The following is a 25,268-nucleotide window of genomic DNA, read 5'->3' as shown; positions in this document are numbered from 1 at the left end:
CTGTGATTTTCTAACCAATCTGACCTGGTAATTATGTCAGAGGTTCACTGTGTATGTTGGATAGACAGACGTATGCTAGGAGGAAGATGTTAATTCCCTAAAACAGTCCTTGGCACACAATGAGCACAAATATTCTTGGGGGCAGAGAGGAGGGGAAGGGATTATTGCACAATCTTATATCACTTCTATAATGTAACACCAGAAACCATGAGATAGTGGCATAATAATTAGATCCTTAATAATCTGAAGATGTAATGTTTCCGAGATCCTACAGATGTCAAAGAACAAAAGCCTTTGGTGAAAAGTGACTTTTAATATTTATTTAATATTTATTAAATAATTAATAATTATTTTATAATTAAGTTATAACTATTAGGGAAGTTGCTTTATTAATATCAAACTGAGGTACTTCCCTGGCAGTCCAATGGTTAAGAATCTGTGTGGAATCTGTGCTTCCACTACAGGGGATGCAGGTTCAGTCCCTGGCTGGGAAATTAAGATCCCACGTGCCACATGGTATAGCCAAAGAACAACAACTACAAAAATAACAAATTGAGAACCATGAAAAGTTAAAAAAAAAAAAAAAAAGACTGTGGAAAATTTTAAAAATGCATATTATATCTATTATTGTGTGATATATTAAACTATAGAGCTATGAAAAATTTAAAACTAGAATTGTAAGGAATGTCAAATCCCATTGGAAGTTGCTGGCATCAAAATTTCTTGGTACATGGTTTGTCAAATCCAAAATCTTCATGACTGAATTTAAAATCTATTTGATTCAAGCCTGATGTGCATACTCAAAGGAATGTTATAGTGGCTTTGGGAGATTTTCCAAAGAAGATTCTATCACAGGAGACAAGTGCAAAGGACTTTCAAATATTTCTCCTTGTTGCAATCAAATTACCATTTAAGCACTTTATTTTCTACACAAAAGATGGCTGAGAATTAGCTGAAATAAAAGATCCCAAAGATAAACTAAATCTAAAGTAGACGGTAAAGCGTCTGTCTACAATGAGGGAGACCCGGGTTTGATCCCTGGGTTGGGAAGATCCGCTGGAGAAGGAAATGGCAATCCACTCCAGTACTATTGCCTGGAAAATCCCATGGACAGAGGAGCCTGGTAGGCTACAGTCCACGGGGTCGCAAAGAGTTGAACACAACTGAGCGATGTTCCTTGAGCATATTAACATAGTCTCTGAATAGTCTGATGTATTACATTTTTATTAAAGTTGATCACAATTTCTACTTCAAGATATTCCATCACTTAAGGGGAAAAAAGAGTATTAAAGCTGCTGGTTAGGCGTACAAGGTGAATTAATGCAAATTTTAGGAAGAAGACTGAAAATACTTTTCATAAGACAGGCATCTAACAGGATAAACATGTGAACTTCTTGTACTATGTTACCAAAGGGGAAAAGTCCCTGAAAATTTCTTCCATATAAAAATTCAAGATAAAAACAATCAAAGTCAAATAAATACAGAATGAACATTGCATATTTGAAAATTAGTAACCTAATATTACAGAGAAAATATTAAAATGTAATAAAAGAAATAGCACCTTTTAAAAATCAAGTTATCTAAGATATAAGTTTGCAAAACTATTCTGAACTACAAATTTCCACATGAAATCATTTGAAGAGGAAGTGATAATGCAAAACAAGCAATTCTGAAAAGTGAAAAGTTACATGTCAACTATAAATGGAAACAATACAGAACGACTAAAGCCAAAATTATACCTACACATCGATAGCAAGCAAAAAATTCCTTTTTTTTAAAGTCACATATTTAAAATTCTCTTTAAAACAGGTCAGGAAAGCAATATACCTTAATATTAGAGGGGAAAATTTTAAGGGATATACTTAAGAATTAAAGCATGATTAGATTATCTTCAGGGTAACTTTCTATTAAACATGTGGACAGAAGCTTTATTATAAGACTTTTTACTGGTCAACAAAATTCAGAATAAAATAAGTCCAATTTAGATCATATCCTAAAATTTCTGTTATCTAAGTACCACAAAGGTGTATCACAAGATGAATTTTATTAGATGATCCCACAGTATAGAGCAGCCTTTTTCAGCCAGAGTTCCCAATGTAACAGACCCAATGTTACCATCAGACTCAATATTATCATTTTTCTTTTTACAAGTGAAACCAGGTATACACTTATATTCTTTCTAATCTGTTAAAATCCTTACAGTTGGAAAGGTTGACCTTGAGTAGTCAATTCAAATGAAAATAAATGTGCTTTAGCAGTAATTTCAGGAGAAGGCAATGGCACCCCACTCCAGTACTCTTGCCTGGAAAATCCCATGGACGGAGGAGCCTGGTAGGCTGCAGTCCATGGGGTCACTAAGAGTCGGAGCGACTTCACTTTCACTTTTCAGTTTCATGCATTGGAGAAGGAAATGGCAACCCACTCCAGTGTTCTTGCCTGGAGAATCCCAGGGAGGGGAGAGCCTGGTGGGCTGCCGTCTCGGGTCGCACAGAATCGGACAAGACTGAAGCGACTTAGCAGCAGCAGCAGCAGTAATTTCAATGGCCTAAACATATTTCTAAAGACTATTTTCCAACGGTGCCATTTTCTTGAGTATTTTTGACTTTTATACGGCTACTTTATCTAAATCAAAAGATTTATCCTAGCAAATTATGTCCACGTTTCCAAAAGCTGTTATCGAGAAAAAATGCTACCTGTTATACTTCAGAGAAATAGACCCTGGGTTCAAGAAATGCCAATACATTATTAACAAGTTATTCTAATTCTGTATTTAGTTTCATTTATAAATATCACACAAATATCACCGGCAGGCATTATAATGTTAAATCATTAAACTAATTTTTAAATATTGATTTTAAAAGCTTTGAACCTATGTAGCAAAAATTACTTAGTGAAACTTAAAAACTACTGAAGCTTTTGCCCCACCCCCACTCCAGGTAATATACCCAATTATTTTTTTTGATGATCATCACCTACCCAGGAGTTTATACTTGTAGCAAATGGAGCTGGCACAATCTGAAGACAAATATTGGCAAATACCATGTGCCCCAAGTTATAGTTTAAGAAATAATACAACCCGCAATATTTATCAAGTTGTTTATTCTTATTATTCAAACTTGGACTCCAGTAATCCTGGTTATTCTGGAAAAAGCACCTTGTTGTGGGGATCATTTAATCATCCTTTTCGACAATCACCTCTCCATGAAGCACCTTTCTTCTCTGACGTAACATATGAAAGTAGAGTTGTGGAAACACTTAATGGAGAAAAGAGAACAAGAAGGTAAGCTTTTGCTGGAAATGTTTTATAGTTGCAGCCTCTCAAACATGGTAATCTTTGAGAGCAAGCCCATCATGCACCATGGCTACCGCCCTAATCAATACAGGGCTCAGATGCCCTGAGCTCAGATGTAAGGGCTCAGACGTAAGGGTACAATGGAGGCTCCTGTACCATATGCCTAAATGTTTTAACACCATAAACTGTCAATTTTTTTAGCAAACTTAAATATTTTCTTAAATATATCTTTATAATGACATGGAAGGCCATGTTTGAATTGAGAACTCTATAACACTGGATGGACCTAGAGACTGTCATACAGGGTGAAGTAATTCAGAAAGAGAAAACAAACATCATGTATTAACGCATATATGTGCAATCTAGAAAAATGCTACAGATGAACCTATTTGCAAGGCAGAAACTGAGACACAATCATAGAGAACAAACGTATGGACACCAAGGCGGGGGGTGGTGTGGGATGAATCGGAAGACTGGGATTGACATGTATACCCTGCTATGTATAAAATAGGTAATTAATGAGAACCAACTGTATAGCACAAGGAACTCTACTCAATGCTCTGTGGTGACAAAGAGTGGATATATGCATATGTATAGCTGATTCACCTTGCTGTACAGCAGAAACACAACATTGTAAAGCAACTAAATTCCAATTAAGAAAAAAGAAGATTTCTATAACTTTTAGGAATACTGTGCCAAAACAGTGCAGCACAAAGAAACCTGGCCCCTTCTCTGTGTTCTATCAGCTGCCCTATGTCATGAGGGGTTTCAGGAACATCTGTGTGGATGTCCAACCCCACGCAACCCAGCTGCATCCATCCACCTCCCAAATAGCTTCCCCTTGTCTCAGGGACGTGCACACAGGTGACATAGTTAACCCTCAGGAGAACAGATTGGGGAAGAGAGCAAGGCAGTCCCTGGATGCATGCCCAGTGCCATCTGGGTAGCAAATTCCATGGTTCCAGCTTTCTAGGATGTGATCTGAAGGAAAGGGGTCCTGTGTGGAAGAGTGATCAGTGTGGGCCCAGAGCAAAAACCCCTACTGGTTGGGCATAAGGGTGGTCTGTTATCTACAAACACACAAATGCACATGTATTAGGTCAGTTAAACAAATTGTTATCCACCCTGTCGAATTTGGAGAATTATTTTGAGTCAGTTTGAACCAGTACTTTGAATTATAAGGTAAATGCTAGTGGATGAGCAAATTAACACCAGCTATAAATAATACAAATGTAAAAATACATCTGAAAATGATACAGAATGACCAAAATGAATGAATCTAATGACAAAACAAGCTCTGAATATTTTGCTCAGGGAACTGTGGATAAGTACTTATAGAATTTAGCTCAAATGGAGCCAAAATGCATGAAAGATTTTACTTTTTATTTAAGTAGGTACTATCCACCTTCATAAATGTAACCATCATATTATATCTAAGAGTCTAAATATATTCAGGCAATGTAGACTTCAAGCTAACTGACCAAGTTTTGCAAATAAGTCTGTAACATCCTGATTAGATCAGACTTGTTTTGAGTGCTAAGACAAGTGCTCAAAATATACTTTTATACTTGTAACCGGCAAAGCATTTAAAAGAGTTAGACATTACTTACAGACTAAACAACAACATCAAAACTAATACTAATCAAGTGAAAAACATCCCCTACTGACTGACTGATCCTCCAGCAGGAGGTGGGGTCTCAGGTAACTGACAGCCTGATAAACTGAGAAGCTGCTACTGGCAAAGGCCAGTCTTCACAGGACACCTGAAAATGCGCTCTTACAACTTACTGGTTTCATGGTTTCAAACCATGATCTCTTGGGCCCTGGGTTTTCACAGATATGCCTTGGTGACTGTGAAGAAAAAGGGAACTCAAGACCTGAACCTGTAAGTATCAGGGGACAAGTGTGGTTCTGCTCCAGGTGTGCTGCTACTCACTAGATGCTGGGAAAATCAGGGGAAGAAACAAGTATTTAGGCTTAGCATCCCTGAGCCCCCCTGAACTCGTTCTGGCAGAGAAAAAGAAGAGAGTCAGACTGAGAAGAGAGAGGATCAAGGAATAAAAACATATGACAAGTCCGTTCTCTATGTCTGCATCTCTCTCTATTCCTGCCCCACAAATAGGTTCATTGGTACCACTGATTCTACATATATGCATTAATATACAATGTTTGGTTTTCTCTTTCTGACTTAGTTTGCTCTGCATCACAAGCTCTAGGTTCATCCACATCACTACTAATGACCCTATTTTGTTCCTTTTTATGGCTGAGTAATATTCCATTGTATTTATGTACCACATCTGCTTTATCCATTCAGTTGTCAATGGACATCCAGGCTGCTTCCATGTCCTGGCTATTGTAAATAGTGCTGAAGTGAACGTGGGGGTCATGGGGGTCACGGGGAGGAGGGAGAAGGGAGACAGAGAGAGTAGACATATATACACCACCATATATAAATCAGATAGCTAGCCGCTATACAGCACAGGGAGCTGAGCTTGGTGCTCTGTGATGACCTAAATGGATGGACTGGGTGGGGGCTGGGAGGGAGGCTCCAGAAGAGGCGTTATAAATGTATTACTTCTGGCTGATTCACAATGTTATATGGCAGAAATGAACACCAACTTGTAAAAGAATTACAGTCCAAATAATTTTAAAAGTTAATTTAAAAAACTAAACTAAAAATAAAAACACTATACGACCATCAAGCCAATTTTTACTTCAGAAAAACTTAAAAGTTGGAGGCCCTGAAGAAGTGGCCAAATTTTATGTTCATCCTCTCTAAATGAAATATTTCATACTGTCACAATGCTGATTTTAGATTCCATAAATGTTTCTCATTTCTTTTTTCTCCTGCACTGACCTCAGAGTCTCTAATTTTATTGACAAGGGCAAACAACAGTCTTGCTGTATCTTCACATTTCCTGCTAATGATTATCAAAATCTGACATAAAAATACACCAGTCTGTATTTAAATGAAATGAATAGAGTCTCATCAATTTATTGCAACTTGAAAGATGAGAAGAAACTAGTGAAAAGGCTGAGTTATTAGAAACATCTTAAGAAAGTAGCTTATTCATTATTTTCTAGTACATAGGGAAACATACATAAGACTAAAAAGTACTTTGGGACACTTTTTCTAAGTATGTACTTAATGAATAGAAATGACCTCAGATTTCCTTGGATAAAATATTTCTGTTCAGATGCATAATTCTAAATGCTTTCAAAGAGTTCACTGTAGGCTTATCTCTTCTTTAAAAACATAAATCATACTAAGCTTATTTTTAAATGATTTTGAGAAGGCAGTCATTTGTGTGTTAATTTACTGACTTTTTTTCCTCACAATTTGCCTTTCAATTACTTCAAATTATGGAACTGAACAGAGGTTTTGATGTATTTGTAAGACATTATTTCTCCCTTAAAAAAAATTTTTTTTTGAGTAAAGTTACAATATTGTGCTTGTTTCTACTGTATAGCAAAGTGAATCAGCTATATGTCCACATAAATCTCCTTTTTTGGATTTCCTTCCCCTTTAGGTCACCACAGAGCACAGCAGAGTTCCTTGTGCATACAGTAGATTCTGGTTAGTTATCTATTTCATACATCATGGTATATATATGTCTATCTTCTGACATCTTTTGAAGCACTTTCACAGCATATGCTATATCAGAGTGCTAACAGATACATACTTACATGGTATATATGAGGCCATGGTTATAAGAAGAAAATAATAGTAGTCAAAAGAGACATTGTATTTATTGGGAAGTCTTATGGAGAACATTCCTGTTTTCTTCACATATGGTAAGGCAGCGTATATTGTAAGAAGTTCACCAGCAACTCCAACAGGATATAAGATGATAAAAAAATTATATCTGGAGAAAGAATAATCAGAATTATTTTTCTAGAATAATTACTGGGTTTTATAATTCTTTTGCTACTACTTTATTTAAGTTTAAAAATTCTCCTTCCTATATACTTATATTAACCTCACATACAAGGTTAATCTTTTCTACTTTAATCATTCACTTAGTAATTTAATTATTATCACTTTTTTTTCTTCTAGCAGTTCCCATTTTAAACAGTAAGATTTTAATAAAGAAAGAAGTCAACTTACTTTATAGGACTGAACTATAAATTTTAAAGTCAATGATTGATTTTTAAGTATGATAAATAATACAAGTATTTATTACAGTCTATTATAAAGTAAATATAAGCATTGTAAGATATTATAAAAGTAACTGCTTGGGCACCTGGAATCATACTGAATTTTTTCCCTGCAGCTAGTCATTTGTTGATCCAATGCTATGTTTTTAAAAGGCCAGTTATGATTCTAACTTTAGATCTAAATTTTGAAACTACCAAAATAGTTGTTTGGAAGCATTCGGAAAACCCTTTGTGGTTATTAATGAAAAGGAACTCCTATTTTAGAAAACTGATAAAAACCATCTGAAGTATCATCAATAACTGCTAATTGACATATTGTCTAAAATTGCTTTTATGATAAAACAAGGAAGATAGGTCATTTCCTGAATCTGCATATTAAAGGAATAGTTAGATTACTTAAAATGGAGCTGAGAAAGTTCTAGTCAAAATCCAAATCACAGTTTGTTCATTTGGATTGCAGGTGGTCCTCTCACACACACTGGGCCTGCAAGTGCCTGGCATCACTTCCACCTATAGTTAGAGGTACCCTGTGAAGTCTCCACTGGTGGACCAACAGGGCAGCCTCAAGCACCCCAGGTAATAACATTTCTCCATTTTAAAAAAATCAGTTTTCTCCAAGTCAGTTGCTCTATAATAGTTGCCACAGAAGTTAAGGTCAAAATTTAGGTGGAAAAAGCAAGCAAGCAAATTGATCTGGATTTTAATCATTTTGTTGGGATTAAGACATATTTGTAAAGAGAAGTCAAATGTGTGAATACAGAAGGAGCTTGGAGACGACTTAAAAGTCGCCTTACTTCTATGTGTCAAGGATATGTATGCAAAGACAAGAGATGACAGAGAAAGGCAGAATTATTTGCCAAAATAGATGAACGGGTAAAGAAAGAAGAATGATTCTTCAACAGTCCCTGCATGCCCCCTCCTTGCCTTGTGCATAGCACAGTTCTCGTCAGCCTTGTGTTGTTCTGTGTATATCACTTAAATCAATCTTTTCCTATCTCAACTTAAAAGCGCATAACTGAACATTTTATATTCCTTTCTCAAGTATGACATTCAAACTTAAGTATTTTTTTAACTTTATGTGGCTCTCAGATGACTTTTTTTGGGTAGGACTGTTCTTTAATTGAAAAAAAATCACTCAAAATAAAGTATGTTAAAGTCATAAAAACAGTAATTATTTTCAATGAAATGGGGAGAAATTACATAATTTATTTGACTTTATTTGCACTTTAAAAAGGCTGTATGTCACCAATTCTCTAAGTTCTGCAGCACCATGAGAGATTTAACTAATATTCCAAAAAAGATATGATGCTTCCTTATGGATTCCCAATTGTCATCAAAAATTTTTTAAGGGAATGCATTTTTGAAAATAAAAAGAAATCAGTATGAAAACATAACAATATACAGTGAGCTTTTCTAAGAACACTTTTAACAAATAAATAGAATCAAATCATATCCAAATATCCAAATCATCATAGTAGGGCAATGCTTTATAAATAAGCCATTTTTAAAGTCAAGTTTTATTTAAGAACGGCTTCAACATTTGAACATTGAATGCTATTTTAGGTTAGTTTAATGGGGTGGGCAAATACCTATAGGAGTTTGGGATCTTTATGAGTTTTTACATGAAACGTAATTAATTATTCTTGATTATGATGAACTGATATGATGTATTATGTTAAAATATGCATTTCAAAGTTGAAAGATTTTACAGAAACTTGTTTACCATTAAGGCAACTGACAAAGGATTTCTGACAGCAAATTTAAACATGCAATGGTAGAATTTTGAACTTTTCCAGAAATTCAAGACATGCAAATGCATTCTAAAGGCAGACAAAATATTAAAGACCATTACCTTCCACAAACAAATTTTATAAATACAGCAAATAAAAAGAGACTATATCTTGAATTAGTATTTTCAAAGGTGCTGGAGGGTCTGAAAGACTGAGGTCATGCAAAATGACAGTGAGTCACATTCTGGGATTAACATCCAGCCACATTCCAAACTGCTAATCTTGTGAAAGGCCCAACTGCTAGAGTGATTAAATTTTCTGGTACAGGAAAAAGAAAACCAACCAAACGCTTATAAATGGTAATGTAACCTTCAGCAGATAAAATGTTTAAGCTCATATTATAATTTTAAAGCCTTATTTTATATACAAGCACTTCCCTGGTAGCTCAACTGGTAAAGAATCCACTTGCAATGCAGGAGACCCTGGTTCAATTCCTGGGTTGGGAAGATCCCCTGGATACAGTTACCCACTCCAGTATTCTGGCCTGGAGAATTCCATGGACTGTAGAGTCCATGGGGTCACAGAGTCAGACATGACTGAGCAACTTTCATTCACTCACTCACTTTATATACAAAATGGTAAGCCACAGAAAAAAGAGCTAGAGAATATAAAAAAGTTTGAAAGGATATATACTGATAGTATAATTAACAGTGATTATCTTTGATAAGGGGAATATAGACAATTTTAAGTTTTTATTCTTAAGAAAAAGTGTTAGGTTTTTAGTATATGGTAATCAAGAACCCTAACCAGAAGTAATCTAAATTCTGGCAATAGAGAACTGAGTCATTCATCCTATGGAATAGGACGCAGCATTAAGAGACAGAGAGCAAGCTCTAAATGGACCTGTACCAATTTAAAAAAGAAAACAAGAGCTCCAACATATAAACAAAAATCAAGTATCATGTCATTCATTTATTTTTCAAAGACTCACATCTGTGTGTTCCCATTGTTAAGAAGAAAAAGTCTGGATGGTAAACTCCCAACTTTCTCTAGGGGGAGGGCAGGGCGATCAGGTAGGAATACTAACAGAACTTTCAATGTTTATTATACAGACTAAAAACTGTGTTTTTTATAATGAAAACATACTACTTTCATAGCTAAATTTTAAAAATTTAAAGACTGAAGATACCATCAAACTCTTTTATCCTACTTATGTGGGATATCTATCCATCTATCTATATATTAAGGGCTCTCCTGGGGGCTCAGATGGTAAAGATGCTCCGCCCGCAATGTGGGAAACCCGAGTTCGATCCCTGGGTCAGGAAGATCCTCTAGAGAAGGGAACGCTACTCATTCCAGTATTTTTGCCTGGAGAATTCCATGGGCAGAGGAGCCTGGAGTCCTACAGTTCATGGGGTCGCAGAGAGTCAGACACAACTAAGCAACCAACACACTTCACCTATCTACTAATATCTATCTATTGTCTACCTACTGGGTTGGCCAAAAACCCAAATGAACTTTTTGGCCAATCCAAAACATAGCCATATATGGGACAAACATCTCTTACCCTAACAGCCTCCCTACATTTCTCCCTACCCAGTGTTTCTCAGACCTATTAGTCATTTTATTTTTTTCTCTTGCATCAGAAGAGGACAGAGATTTTGTTGTCCTTACACCTGGTATGTTACTATTATTACTGTTATTTCTGATTATAAGTATGTAGAGAATGAAATGAACAAATCTATGCTGGTTTGTGATTTGTTCTCCAAAGAGCAGTCTTGTTTTTATAATAATTTTGTAAAATAGCAGCTGCTCAAGAATGCAAACTTTAAAAAGGACAGAATATCTTTTACTTTACAAACTGTTGCTTTGGGAGAGCTATATTTAGAACCTTTGAAATATAAATGTCCTCCTTCCAAATAACACAATTCCAAATAAGGATGATGTTTAAAAACTGTCTGTCTCTGCTACTTAATACACACACAAAGCTGACATTGTAAATACAAGATACTAAAAGTGTGGATATGACATAGGTTGAATATTAAGTTAATGACTGATTGATATAAGGATCACTTTTAGCAATTACAAGAACATTATGTATTTAATTCAGTGAAAGTCTATCATGTTAAAAAAATTTCTAGGTGCTGAAAGTTTCCAATAATTTCTTTAATATCCATTTTGTTTCTAAAGCTCGCCTGTTTTATAGTTTTAGTGTTTTAGTTTATTTTCCTAACTTTGTTTTGTAGAATAAAGAGTTTGTGAGCCGTCAAAAAGAAAATTTTAGTCAATCAGACAAAATGCCACATTTTGGGTCAAGAGTTGATTTAATATAATTCCACAGATGTATATCTTGCTTTCAAGGAAAAATGAATGACCAGTTTGGAATTTATTTAAGGATACTAACATAATTTGTCTGGCATTGCTTTCACTCAAGATATATGTTAATATGACTGTTTCCTAGTCATTAAATTAAGCATTTAGAATGCAAGTTATAAACTGCTAATATTCAAAACGACAGCCTGCTAGCAACACATGGCTAAGACACACATTTTAATTTTCTGTGTTAGCTCAGCACACAAAACACGCATGCGCAGCACCATGAGCAAATAAACTGCAAGACATCATTGCCACCTGGCCCATTTAATGAAGTATGGCAAGTGGTCGAGGAGACTGAATGTGTAGAAGGAGTAGCGAGTGATCTCTGTCACCGTCCATGCGACCAGAAAAAGCACCACACTCTCCTCATTCTGGATCTGCGGAATTACAGAGAAAGTCACAGGTTCGTTCAACTTCTTTCTCCATGAATATTTTTTTTTTCATTATTTACTACGTACCTTTTGTTATAATGGAGAGTTAGGGTTAGAAAGATGCAATACAGACAATTCAATGCAGTCACCACCACCTAGGTCTTTACCAACATCAGATTTAAATATGCCCTTAACAGAGGAATGGTTGAACTTCTACTGGGTCCTCTCTGTCCCCTTTTGCTACAGCCAATAACTCAACCATCCCAGGACAATATCAGCCTCTCAGAACCAGTATGCACTGTCCAGAATAGCATCTCTTTTTATTTGATTGATCTCTTTTATTTATCGGTTGGACTCCTGCTCTTAAATGACAAGGCAATCTGAATGAGGGCCTGATTTTATACATGTACATGTGTGTCCACTGCCATCTGTATGGCAGGCACTGGTTAGGGACCAGGTGGACTGAGTCAGCTGAGTGAAAGATTCTAGTCGAGAGGATTGAAGTGTAGAGCAGTAAAGGGCAGAAGGTCAGCCATCTGTCCCCATGCAGACTGGAGGCCATGAGCCCAGCAGGCCATGGAAGGGAGGTTATGTGTCACCACAAGCAGACAGGACAAGCCAGGCATCTGAGGGAAAGGAGAGGAGGCCAGAGAGCAGTCCTCAAGTAGACAGGAGGCTCCAGAGGCTGTCAAGAAGGTCAGGAGGGCCCATGTGGGAAATGCTTCTGTCATGGGTTTAAGAGGCCCAATGGCTAGAAATGCTAAACATGGTGTTTGTTTGTCTAAAAGGCTTTAAGCCATTAATTAGACTCGAGTCTCTCTCCTGTCATGCTTCAATAAGTAGCAAGCTTATTTTTCTCTAAGTTCCTTAACTCTTCTAACTTTTAATTGAGTCTTTTCCAAGTATTCAGAGCTACAGAGCTAGATTAACTTTATGTGTCTCTAGCTACAATGCTCGATGCTAAATGAGGAAGGAACTGTTTATACTGACAACTTCAATTACATAATCAAATACAATACATACAACTTCAACAGAAAAGAAAATTCTCATTTCACTACGTGACAGAATAGGAACATTTTACTTCATTTTATTTTACTTATTTTAAAAAATTTTTATTTTATACTGGAGTATAGCCGATTAACAGCGCTGTGGTCGTTTCAGGTGCACAGTAGAGCGACTCAGCCATACATATAAAGGTATCCATTCTCTCCCAAACTCCCCTCCCGCTCCAGGCTGCCACATAACACTGAGCAGAAGAACACTGATTTTAAAAACTGCAAAACTCCACAGGAAAGTATATTATGGCCATAAAAATGCCAGTCTGGGGGTTTGCTGGTATTTCAAAGCCATTCTATGAAAGTGCTAAGTCAATGTACAATCCCACTTACATCCAAACCCAACCCTTCTTTGGCCAAGGGTTCTGCTTCCTGAAATATAGTCAGGTTAATATTTTCGGTTCCTGTTAATAAGAAAGCTTTCCTGCTGGCTCAAGTAGGAGGAGTGTCGTGTCACTTACTGGTTTTATACTGTGAGTAACGAGCCACACCATGAAGATTCTTGAACTCACTTGGACCCCAGCCACAAGCACAGAAGTAGGTACAATTCCTTAAAAAGAAAAACAAGTCAACCACTGCCCCAAATGCAATCTCTGCCAAACATAAAAATCAAATTTAAAAAAAAAAACTCACCAATTAAACAGTGGACTATCTGTAAGCAAAGAAACAAAAAAAATCACATGTCAATAGCATAAAATAAATCCCTGTCACCTGGTTTTAAGTGAATCTATGGGGAGTAAGTAATAAGCAAAATAAGACTGATTCTGCTCCAACAGACATATTTTCAAATAAATGTGATATAAAAACAAGCATTGTTGAAAACTTACCTCAAGCAAGGCAAATGTCTGGAAAAATTTAAGTGTCTTCTGAATACTTTTATATAAACCTTTGTGTGTTCCTTTTTCCATGTAAAAACGTACCATGGCAATAGCTAGTACCAACCACCTAGAGAAAAGAAAAGCATTTTATAAAGTTCTACCAGAATGAAGTCTCCTGAATCCTGAAAATATATGTCATAACTTATACAGTACTAGCATGTATGTGTTAATATGCTCAGTTCATTATTCTATTTTCAAAAACCCACAGGAAGAAATGACAAACATCATTTTTACATTGACTCCTCAAGGAAATAAACAGGAGTAGATAGCCCTTCCCGTCTCCAGGGGATCTTCCCAACCTGGGCATCAAACCTAGGTCTCCCGCATTGCAGGCAGATTCTTTTACCAGCTGAGCCACAAGGGAAGCCCAAGAATACTGCAGTGGGTAGGCTATCCTTTCTCCAGTGAATCGAACTGGGGTCTCCTGCATTGCAGGTGGATTCTTTACCAACTGAGCTATCAGGGAAGTCCATATTCAAGATCAGCTACATACAAATGTCAAACAATGTACACTCTATTTTTGGTTTCAGCAGATAAACTGACAGACTGAAGAAGTAGGTTTCTCTATCAAAAATGAAGTCATTATAAAGTCCCTTTCATAACTATATAAAGATTTGATGTAAAGAGCTCTATGTGTATAAATATGTATTTTATACAAATATATAGTTATAAGTAAAAGTCATTAATAAGAACCATTAATGTTTTTTATAATTTCCATTAAATAAAAATAATTGTGGTGCTGCAGAAGGAACACGTATAGAAGGTCAGATGTAAACCTGCTTTTATAACCTTTATAAAATTTTTTATTTATTCACTTATTATCTTTTATTTTTGGCTGTGCTGGGTCTTTATTGTTGTATGCAGGTGTTCTCTGGTTGTGATCAGGGGCTACTCTCTAGTTGTCGTGCACAGGCTCCTCATTGCACTGGTTTCTCTTGTTGTAGAGCACGGGCTCTAGAGCACAGGTTCAATAGTTGTGGTGCACAGACTTGGTTGTTCCACGGCATGTGGGATCTTCCCAGATCAGGGATTGAACCCATGTCTCCTGCACTGGCAGGCGGACTCTACCACTGAGCCACCAGGGGAAGCCCCAAGCCTGATTCTAAAACTAGTGGTTACCAAGTGGGAAAGGGAAGGGGAGAGGGATTAAGGCAAGAATAGGGCGTTAAAAGACACAAACTACTATGTATAAAATAAACAAGGAATAAGGATGTATCATATGGTCAGGGAAATACAGCCATTGTTTTATAATAACTTCAAATGGAGTATATGCTATAAAAATATTGAATCACTATGCTGCACACCTGAAACTAATATTGTAAATCAACTATACTTTTTTTAAAAAGGGTTCATTTTCAAAAAAGAAAAAATGCACATCCCCATCCCCTTTCAACTTGGTGGTGGTTTAGCCACTAAATTGGGTCCGGCTCTTGTGACCCCATGGACTGTAGCCCACTCAGCTCCTCTGTCCACTTATACATTAAATGTAGTTGTGGTGAATTAATGGTACTTACAAACACAAATCAAACCTGTGGACACCAACTTTCTCACCAGTCAGATACTCAGTCTCCAAGAGTCCCTGATAAGAGGTCATTTTTTCCATTGAAATTACAAAAGCACTTTGAAGTTTAAAAAAGTTGCATCACCTGTAACTTTTAAACATCTTTAATAACACACTCATGGAAATGAATAGCTGCCCCAGGCTTTTAGAAACAGTGGTCTCCAAAGTGACTAGGTAAATGGATTTATGAATTAAAAAATTATTACACAGTTTTAACTTTTTAATTAAAAAGCACTCATAAAATAGACAAATGGCTTAAAGGTACCTGTGAAGAAATGACTGATTGAGTGGGATGAAAAGCAGATTCAATAGAACAGTGAGAAAATAGTAGAACAGTACTTCAACCCTGGGAATGCTCCCTCCTCAGCACAGAATGAGTAAAGATCAATCACTTTCTAGTGAGAATGACATGAAATCAGGCAAATGTCTGAAACTATCACAAAGACCTTTGAAATGTAGACGTATTGAAGTAATAGCAAGTACACTTTTAGAATGCTTTCAATGTTCTAGACACTGTCATATATATATATATATATAGTTACATATTAATATTTCATCCTCACAATAACCCTATGAGGTAGCACCTACTATTATCCTATTTCACTGCTGTGGAAATAGGAGAAATGGCCATAGGGCAGTCAGCTGGGACCTAAACCCACCACTTATCTCACAGTCTATGCTCGTCAACTACTCCGCTGTACTGGTCGGGCCCTAAGTATACACTGTACCTGGTGTGTTGTGCTTAGTCACTCAGTCATGTCCAACTCTTCGCAACCCCATAGACTGTAGCCCACCAGGCTCCTCTGTCCATGGGATTCTCCAGGCAAGAATACTGGAGTGGGTTGCCATGCCCTCCTCCAGGAGATCTTCCCAACCCAGGGATCAAACCAGGTCTCCTGCATTGCAAGTGGATTCTTTACCATCTGAGCCACCCGAGAAGACTGGAGTGGGTAGCCTATCCTTTCTCCAGGGGACCTTCCCGACCCAGGGATCAAGTGGGGGTCTCCTATACTGCAGGGAGATTCTTTACCAGTGAAACTACCAGCCTGGGGATATTAGCTAATCATAAAAACACATGGATCTAAATTGTAGTAATTTTTAAAGTTATACAGGTTGTTATACTCAGATATTTCAGCTGATAGTAGTATGCTATCAGGAAAGTTTGAAGGCCATTGTTCAATACAAGATAATCACCATGCAGAGACATCTAAGGACTTATCCTAAGGCTTAGAGTAATTTCATGGTGGAGGTCTCTTAAAGCCCATTGCTGTTCTCTTTTTACTACACCATGGCTTCCTGGATTCAGCTCATGGTTTCACCCCACATTGGACCCAACACTCAATCCTGTGCTGGGTTCATCTGAGTGTGCTCATCTGAAGGATATTTTAGGCATCTTCCAGTTGTAAAATGTTATGATTTTCAATATCCTCAATTTCAAGGCCTTATATGACTTCTAGTAAGAAAACAAGCTTCATAAGTTGTTTTAATTCGGAGCTTCCCTGGTGGCTCAGGGTAAATAACCCGCCTGCCCTGACTGAAGTGACTTAGCAGCAGCAGCCAATGTAGGAGACACGGGTTTGATCCCTGGACCAGGAAGATACCACACGTGCAAAACAAAAATTATTACACTACCAAAGAATTCATCAGAAGATTCATTGAGATGATAAGTTTTCTATATTTTTAAAAGCATGATATAAAAATCCAAGCATCCTTAACAGTAACACATTTTACTGTTGTCCCATAGGTGGCAGTATTGTACCAACTATTAATACTACAGTATTAGGAGAATACCACCACTAACCTGTTGGAAATAAAAAAAATGAACATTCTAGGGTTATAAAGGACCATGAAACCATCTATGCTAACCTCTCACCTGTTTTTCAATAAAGCTCATCTGAACTAATCCATTCTCACCTCCTAAGCCCTCCATCACAAAGGGTGAGGATCAAAATTCTCTTACAGGCCCTGCATTTAAGTAACCCTGGACTGCTACCCCCATTAATTGAGTCATTATAATTTTAAAGATTTCCAGAAGCAACTAGAGCTTCTACAATTCCGAATTCTTTTCTGGAAAGTTTTCTTAAAAAATATTTCAGAGCTATCAATTACACAAATGTGAACCCAGACACTTTCAGTCCTTAACAAAACACTCTCTTTGGAAAATATAAACATGTGTTCCACATGTAGAAGGTTTCTTGCTTGATTCATTTGTTTATTCATTCAGCTTCAGTATCAACATTTACTGCTATGCCAGGTACTGTGCTAGGTCCTAGGGAATTAGAGATAAGACATAGTTCTAGTAAGTGGAGACAACACAACAGTGCAGCAGGAGAGAGACGTATCATTTCCTAAACACCTTATGGCACTCACTAAACTCCTTCTTCTTACGCGCTATGGCTGTGATGACCCTAAAAAATCTTATTGAAGGTGGAGCTCTCTCTTCCAGATGTCTTCTGGTGCCTCTTTTTCTCCTAATATCTCTTGGAGACTACCTGCTTTTTTAAGAACTTGGTTATCTACACCTATATCTCCTATTTTTTAAAATTTCAACACTACTTTAAAAAAATTTTTATGAACAACTTTAAACATATACAAAGGTGTAGAGCATGAATGAAAGGTGTAGAGCTGAAACCCAAATACTTCAGCCACCTGATGCTAAGAACTGACTCAATGGAAAAGATCCTGATGCTGGGAAAGACTGAAGGCAGGAAGAGAAGGGAACGACAGAGGATGAGATAGTTGGAGAGCATCACTGACTCGATGGACATGAGTTTGAGCAAGCTCCGGGAGTTGGTGATGGACAGGGAAGACTGGTGCGCTGCAGTCCATGGGGTCACCAAGAGCTGGACACAACTGAGCAACTGAATTGAACTGAGAGCATGAATGGTACTATGAACCCTGTTTGCCACTGCCCTGCTTCAACCAGTACCATCTTTTTCATTTTATTTTTTGACCACAAGGTATGTGGGATCTTAGTTCCTTAATCAGGTATTGAACCTGTGCCCCTTGCAATAGAAGCACAGTCTTAACCACTGGACCACAGGAAGACCCAAACAGTATCATCTTACAAATAACTGTGTTTCATCCAAACTTCTATTCACTTCTCTCCCCACAAGCCTTCCTCTCTGATTATTCTGAATTAAATCTCATACATCCTATAATATGACTGATAAATGCCTAATGATGTATTTCTCAAAGGTTTATTTTCCATAAATGGAACCAAAACACCACTATCCCATGTGAAGAATTGAATGAGAACTTCTTCAATCACAAAACTTAAGAGTTAAGATACAACTGTCTCAGAATTTTTAAAAATCATAATTGGGGGAATTCTCTGGTGGTCCAGTGGTTAGGACTCAGTGTTGCCAATGCAGGGGGCATGTGAGTGACCTGGATTGGTGAAGCAAGATTTCATATACAATACAGCCAAAAAAAAAAAAAATCATGACTGAAATAAGATTCATTCACTGTAATTAGTTGCTACGTCTTTTATGACTATGTCGATCTATACATTTTGCCTCCTTCCATCTATCCTTTCATCTCTCCTCCCTTCTCTTTCTCAAAAACTTTTTCTGTCGAAGACATTGAGTGGTTTGAATGGATAAAATGCACTATTTACAATAGCCAGGACATGGAGCAATCTAAATGTTCTTTGGGGAGGGAGGTGGGAGGGGGGTTCAGGATGGGGAACACATGTATACCTGTGGCGGATTCATGTCAATGTATGGCAAAACCACTACAATACTGTAAAGTAATTAGCCTCTAATTAAAACAAATAAATTTATATAAATAAATGTTCTTTGACAGATGGATGGATAAACAAAATGTGGAACATATATACAATGGAATATTACTCAGCCATAATGAAGGAATGAAATCGGGTCATTTGTAGCAATGTGGATGGACCTAGAGTCTGTCGTACAGAGTGAAGTAAGTCAAAAAGAGAAAAACAAACATTATATATCAATGCATATATGTGGAATCTAGAAAAATGGTACAGATGAACCTATCTGCAGGGCAGAAAGAGAGACACAGACACAAGAGTGTGGACCTGGGGGCACAGAGGGTGGGAGATGAATTGGGAGAGTAGGATTGACATATATACGCTACATTGTATAAAATAGCTAGCTAGTGGGAAGCTACAGTATAACACAGGGAGCCCAGCAGTATAACCCCACTCTGTGATTACCTAGAGGGGTGGTATGCAGGAGGGTGGGGTGGTGGGGGGTGAGAGGGAGGTTCAAGAGGGAGGGGATATATGTATACATATAGCTGATTTATTTTGTTGTACAACATTGTAAAGCAACTATACTCCAATTAAAAAAAAAAAAACAAAAGCTGTCACAGATCCACACATGGAGTCATCCTCCCCAGGAATAAAATATATGTCTGTTACTTAACATGTTGAGAAATGTACATGCTTGAACCTTGGGTCTGGTGCTCTGCTAACATACACCATGTACACAGTGAGAATATCTCAGTTTCTGCACAAAGTGCACTTTTCAATTCACCACTAGGAATAGGAATTATCGTTTCTAAACACCCACTATGTGTCAGGCATCTCTGTCGACCACTTCATATCCACTTAATTCCTTGTAATAATCTAGCAAAGTAGTTGTGTTGTTCCTTTGACAGATGAGAAAACCCAGGGTCAGAGAGGTTATGGAACTTATCTGAGGTTAGCCGGCTAAAAAGGGGTGAAAACATAACCTTCAATTATCACCTTCCCGTACTGCTTACAGGTTAGAATCCAAACATGTTAGGGAAGCATGTCAGGCCTGCACAAAGGGGCAGGTTACCGGCCCATCTTTCTGTCCCAGCCTATGCTTCAGACCCACTTGTTTTCACCCCAACAGCATGTCAAGTGGTGTCACATCTCTGTACACTAACTCCTGACCCTGCCAAGTAAATCCTGCTCATCCTTCAAAGCTCAGTTAGAATGCAATGGTTACACACACCCCTTTCTCTGATTCTCCCTACCTATAGACATGACACCTCTGCAGAACACTTACTTCATCCCATCTTTTACTGCAATCTATAAATGTCCCTGGTAACACTTCTCCAAGCGCAGGGCCTAAAATATTTAGCTTTTGTCTCTCACTTGACCTAAGACAATGCACAAATACATGCAGGCTTCAAAAGTGTTTGTGGCAAAACAAAAAAGAAGAGAGAGAAAATACTCCTAGCCAAGCATCTATTGTGAACAACTACCATAAAAATCCTCACATCCTTTAAATTACATTATTACTTAACTAAATCAATTACATCCTGTAGTTCTACTCTGGGAATTCATCCTAAACAAGTAATTCAAGAGAAACAAATTAAAGGATAATATTATTAGAGGCATGATTTGGACTATCACTGTAACTTAACTCTATTCACTTTTATATAACCATGAAAGAGTGTAATTTTGAAAACTACATGGAAATATTTGGTGAAATAGTGCATGAAAACTGAATATCCAACAGAGTAGATATTGTAACTACAATACTCTATAATATTCATTTACTCAACAAATACTGGGTTGGCCAAAAGGTTCCTTTGGGTTTTTCTGTAAAATGTTATGGAAAAACTCAAACGAATTTTTTGGCCAACCCAATATTTCTTGAGAGTTTCACGGAGCTAACATTGTATAGGGTCTGAGAAGCAGACCAATAAACAACAAGATGATTTAGTAAAATTCATCATACAGTTATATGGTAACAAGCATGATGGAGAAAATTAAGCAGGCAAAGGGGATAAGGAGTGATTTGTAAGCAGCTGCTACTTAAATGAAGACAGCCAGGGAAGGCCTGCCTGAGTATGGTAATTTGAGTAAAAATCTGAACAAAGTTATTCTCATGAGATGAGACATTACAAGGAAACATGAAAAGTCATGCTGAGCTTATAGATTCGGCAATTTCTTTTTTACACTTTTGTAAAAATTTCATTCTCAGATATTGTTTAATTTCAAAACTATTACCAAAAAAATCAATAAACCTTCCAAAGTTCTTCTAAAAGCGAAAAAACCAAGCAAATAAACGAAAAGAAATCTGCATTAGCAGATGTAAGCTATTACATATAGACTAAATAAACAAGGTCCTACTGTATAGCACAGATAACTATATTCAATACCCTATGATAAATCATAATGAAAAAGAATATATAAAAACAGAATGTCTATATGTGTATAACTCACTATGCTACAGAGCATATATACAGCAGAGATTGGCACTACACTGTAAACTAAACTTCAATTTTTTAAAAAATCAGTTGCTAGGATCCTAAATCTTAAATGTTCTCCATTCCAAAATATATATGGCAACTATGTGAGGTGACAGATGTGCTAACTAATCTTATGATGAAAATCATTTCATAATATATACATATACCAAGTAATACATCAAGCAAGCATACTGTACACCTTAAACTCCCAGTGTTAGGTGTCAGTTACAACTCAAAAAAGCTGGGGGTAAAAAAGCAGGCAAAAAAAAAAAAAGAACTTCCAAACCACTCAATGTAGACATGTGTGTCCCACTTCGAATACCACAGTTTTTCCAACCTCATCTGCATAATGTCTGCACTATGTCCCTTCAATTAAATCAGGAAGCTTCACTGCGTCTCATGCCTATTTTCAGAACTCATCTCACTTGAAATAACCACCTTCTACATACGCAAATCCTATTCTTTCTTCAAATCTCAAGGCCTCTAGAAAGCTTCCAAAGAGTTAGTTATATGGATTATTCCATTTCTGCTCCCCTTGCCTTTGAACAACTGAGAAACAGAAAAGTTTCTGGGGAAGCAGTGATTTTGCCGAGCCAGGTAGGAAGGTCAGGAATGAAGTTTGAGAACACAACGGAGAGAACATTTAATTCTGCTCCAGGTAGGGTAAGACACCCAGAAAACTTCAAAGAGGTGACTTGGTTAACAGTCATAGCAGGAACACAGGGAATATTATCCACAGGATGAACAGCCTGAGCAAAGATGGAGAGAGCCGCGAAAATAAAATTGCAGGGTGGTTTGAGGGCAAAGTTGAGTGAGAGGAGATGCCAAAAGCAATAAAACTGGGAAGAGTAATCAGGCAGCTATTGCCTTGAATGACAGCCTAAATCCCTTCCATTACAGTGGAGGTAATGCAGAGTCACTGAAGGCTTTGAACTGGAGGTATGCATTGATCTTCATTTTTTTAAAAGGTAACTCGGCCTTCAAAAGGGAAAGTGGCCTGGAAAGGAAAGGGAACGCAGACAAGTTAATAAACGGCAGGCTTCCCCAGTGTTTATTAACTGGATGAGACTAGCACAGAAGAGACAATTTTTTTCAGGCTGTAGAACACAGTGGCTACCCAACTGTGCTCCAGTAGCTTGTGAATCAATTAGTTTTCTTTTTCAAGATTAGAAAACTTAAGAGTGGAAAGCAGAAGTAGCAGGGCTCTGGAGTCAAACTGTCTGGGCTTAAGTCTAGGTCTGACACTTACTGGTTGTGTGAACTTGAGCAAGTTACTTATCGATTTGTGCCTCAGTTTCCCATTCTATCAAATGTAACATCATGCGCCCCTCACAGTCGTAGAGGACCAATGATGACACATTACACCTAGATGGACCGACACAGTGCCTGCCCCACAGTGAGTCCTCGTTAGGCATTAAGCACATAAGTACTCAGCACTACCTCAAATCATTTATTAAATCTCGGTCAATCACATTTTTCTGTAATCTCTAGAGAAAGTTCGATATTAAGCCTTCCCTTCACATTTCCAGAGGTTAGTAATACTTAGTGGGATAACGGGAAACAGCTTTTTTTTTTTTAAGGCAATGCCATTTAGAAATGGAAGAGCATTTCCCAGCAGGTTTTTAAAAGTCACTGCGGCAGCTCTTTGCAGAGCTATGATAGTCATTGTGTAACTTTAACTTGTAAATCGCACTCAAAGCCAGAAATAAAAGTACAGAGTATCAGTCACGGAGCCACAGATCCTGGACACCAGTCCCACGCTCCGATCCCGCAGGGTATCTGGAAAATCGTCCCAGGTAAGAAGCTCTCGGGCGCACTATTACTTAAAAAAAAAAAAATCGCAGAGACAGGAACAGTTAGCAAACTCTGCCCAGCGATCCGGAGCCCGAGGTTGTGCAGTCCAGGGACCGGCGACCGGGAAAGAAGGTTGGGGCCACTCTCCGGACAGCTCCGGGCTCGGGGGCGGCGGGACTCCGCGCTTCTTCACCAGTAGCGGCGGCGGTGGCGCCCGCGGGGGCCGCCTCCCCCGCGGGTCGGCCCCGAATTCCTGCCCAGGTCTATACTTAACCTCCGGCCCGCGCCCCGCGGCCGCCGCGCGCGCCTTGCACCGTATTAGGCAATGCCGGGCAAGCACGGCCCGGCCCCCCCGCCCCGCTCCATTCAAGCCCCGAGGCGCAGCGCCCCTCCCCCCACGGCCGCAGCCCGCGCCCCCTTCCTGCGCCGCAAGCACCCCTGAGCCGCGACCACCCGGCTACCCGCGCGCACGCGCACCCGGCCCCTCGCCGCCCCTCCCGGGAGCCGGGCACGCTCCGCCAGCGACCAGAGCGCGCAAAGTCGGGGGCGCGGCGGCGCGGGAGGGCCCGCTCTGGGCGCACGTACCCCGCGGTCATGGCGATGTTGTAGAAGGTGAGCCAGATAGTGGCCAACAAACCCAGGCGCCTCCGCTTGCCCACCGCCTCCCTCTCCTCGCTCGCCTCCGAGGCGCCGCCGTTGGTGCCGTCCTCCTCGCTGGACGCCATGGCGGCCGCGCAGCCGGGGGACGTGGACGAGAGGGGAAGGGGAGCGGGAGGGGGCCCGGCCGAGCGCGCCGCTGAAGCGCCGCCGCCCGCTGCCGCCGCCTCCGTCAGGCGCCCCATGTGCCGCGCGCAGGGGGCTCGGCGCCGCCAGACCAGCCGCCCGCAGTGGGAGGAGCGGGCGCCCCCGGCCGCCGCCCCGCCCCCGGCCCTCGGGAGCGCGCGCCGCGCGAGGGCCTGGCCGCCCGGCCTGGGCGCGGGGGCGCGGGGGTCCTGGGATACTCTGGTTACGATCTTTTGCCCCCCTACCGGGGAAACCTCACTGACTGGGGAACCTCCACTTAGAAACGCCGGGGAAGTCTTGCTAGTGCACGGGAGCCTTGCTAGTGCACGGAGTCTAAACCCACCTGGACTTGGAGTAGCCCTGCCCCGCCCGACTTTTGTAAGATAAATTTCTGGTTGTGGGGAGGGGCCTAGGTATCTTCCCGCCAAAGACTCATTCTTAAGAGATTCTGGGGAAGGAGCACCCACTTCACCCTGTTTCCCTTTTCACAGCCAGTGGAGCAGGTATTGGGGGGCGGGAGGTGCAGTCGGATCGCCCCACCTGCTTGGATTCCACTGGAGCCAGTGATCTAAGGGCACTGATTGCAGTGCAGCGCGGAACACAGAAAGTCAGGGGGAAACAGGACGTGACAAGACATAAAAGGAGAAAAGTTTGAACAGGCAGAGGCAATCTATAGCTGTAAAGCTAACAAGAACCCTTCCCGCAGGAAATATAGTATCCCACTGTTATCCACTCTATCTCCCTCAAAAAAAAAAAAAAAAAAAAAAAAACCCTTCCTCCAGATACACATGCTCCTGATAGCTCTTCCTCTTTCCTCTAAAAGCACATAGTTAAGAAGACAGGCTCTGGAGTCAGATTACTGAAATTCAACCCCCAAATTCGTGGCTCCACCAGTCTTAGTAGCTGTGTGAACTTGGGAAACTAAAATCTCTTCATACCTCAATTTCCTCAATGAGAATAAATTTAAAACCTACCTCGTGGGGTCGTTGTGAGATTTAAGTGAAATCGTTCATGTACACCACTCACAGGCCTGACAGTTTGAGTCACCCAAAATCAGTGTTATCAG

The 25,268-nt window shown here is 39.2% G+C and overlaps 1 protein-coding gene and 2 long non-coding RNA genes across 4 annotated transcripts; 1 reads left to right on the top strand and 2 right to left on the bottom strand.

Annotated features, from left to right (window-relative positions):
• The first annotated feature begins 322 nt into the window (after positions 1 to 322).
• LOC120869042 lies at positions 323 to 1,942 on the top strand. The gene is made up of 2 exons (XR_005722407.1): positions 323 to 996; positions 1,169 to 1,942. It is a non-coding gene; the product is annotated as an uncharacterized LOC120869042 (long non-coding RNA).
• Positions 1,204 to 25,268, bottom strand: HACD1 (3-hydroxyacyl-CoA dehydratase 1). 2 transcript variants are annotated; one of them, XM_040248093.1, is made up of 7 exons: positions 25,177 to 25,268; positions 13,810 to 13,927; positions 13,616 to 13,634; positions 13,444 to 13,532; positions 11,812 to 11,933; positions 6,980 to 7,158; positions 1,204 to 3,254 (listed from the first exon to the last, which is right to left on the bottom strand). In XM_040248093.1, exons 2-7 carry the CDS (start codon positions 13,903 to 13,905, stop codon positions 3,172 to 3,174), a joined length of 588 nt encoding a protein of 195 aa, XP_040104027.1. In that variant the 5' UTR covers positions 13,906 to 13,927; positions 25,177 to 25,268; the 3' UTR covers positions 1,204 to 3,171. The 2 variants fall into 2 exon arrangements, with proteins under 2 accessions (XP_040104027.1, XP_040104026.1); XM_040248092.1 differs by lacking the exon at positions 25,177 to 25,268 and adding an exon at positions 24,005 to 24,321.
• On the bottom strand, positions 18,606 to 20,888 carry LOC120869043. Its single transcript, XR_005722408.1, has 2 exons — positions 20,378 to 20,888; positions 18,606 to 20,333 (listed from the first exon to the last, which is right to left on the bottom strand). It is a non-coding gene; the product is annotated as an uncharacterized LOC120869043 (long non-coding RNA).

The sequence above is a fragment of the Oryx dammah genome, unplaced genomic scaffold (genome assembly GCF_014754425.2).
Source record: "Oryx dammah isolate SB20612 unplaced genomic scaffold, SCBI_Odam_1.1 HiC_scaffold_10, whole genome shotgun sequence".
Taxonomy (NCBI): domain Eukaryota; kingdom Metazoa; phylum Chordata; class Mammalia; order Artiodactyla; family Bovidae; genus Oryx; species Oryx dammah.
Note: the sequence above shows the minus strand (reverse complement) of the source record. Positions and strands in the feature narration are given on the sequence as shown.

Bases quoted from the DNA above. Each gene is read 5' to 3' on its own strand.
- HACD1 (XM_040248092.1), bottom strand. From the start codon at position 24,261: ATGGGGCGCCTGACGGAGGCGGCGGCAGCGGGCGGCGGCGCTTCAGCG. The intron at 13,928-24,004 runs GTACGTGCGCCC...TCTTTTCTCTAG, and splicing joins AACATCGCCATGACCGCGGG to GTGGTTGGTACTAGCTATTG. The intron at 11,934-13,443 runs GTAAGTGACACG...GTAATTCCGCAG, and splicing joins TTACTCACAGTATAAAACCA to ATCCAGAATGAGGAGAGTGT.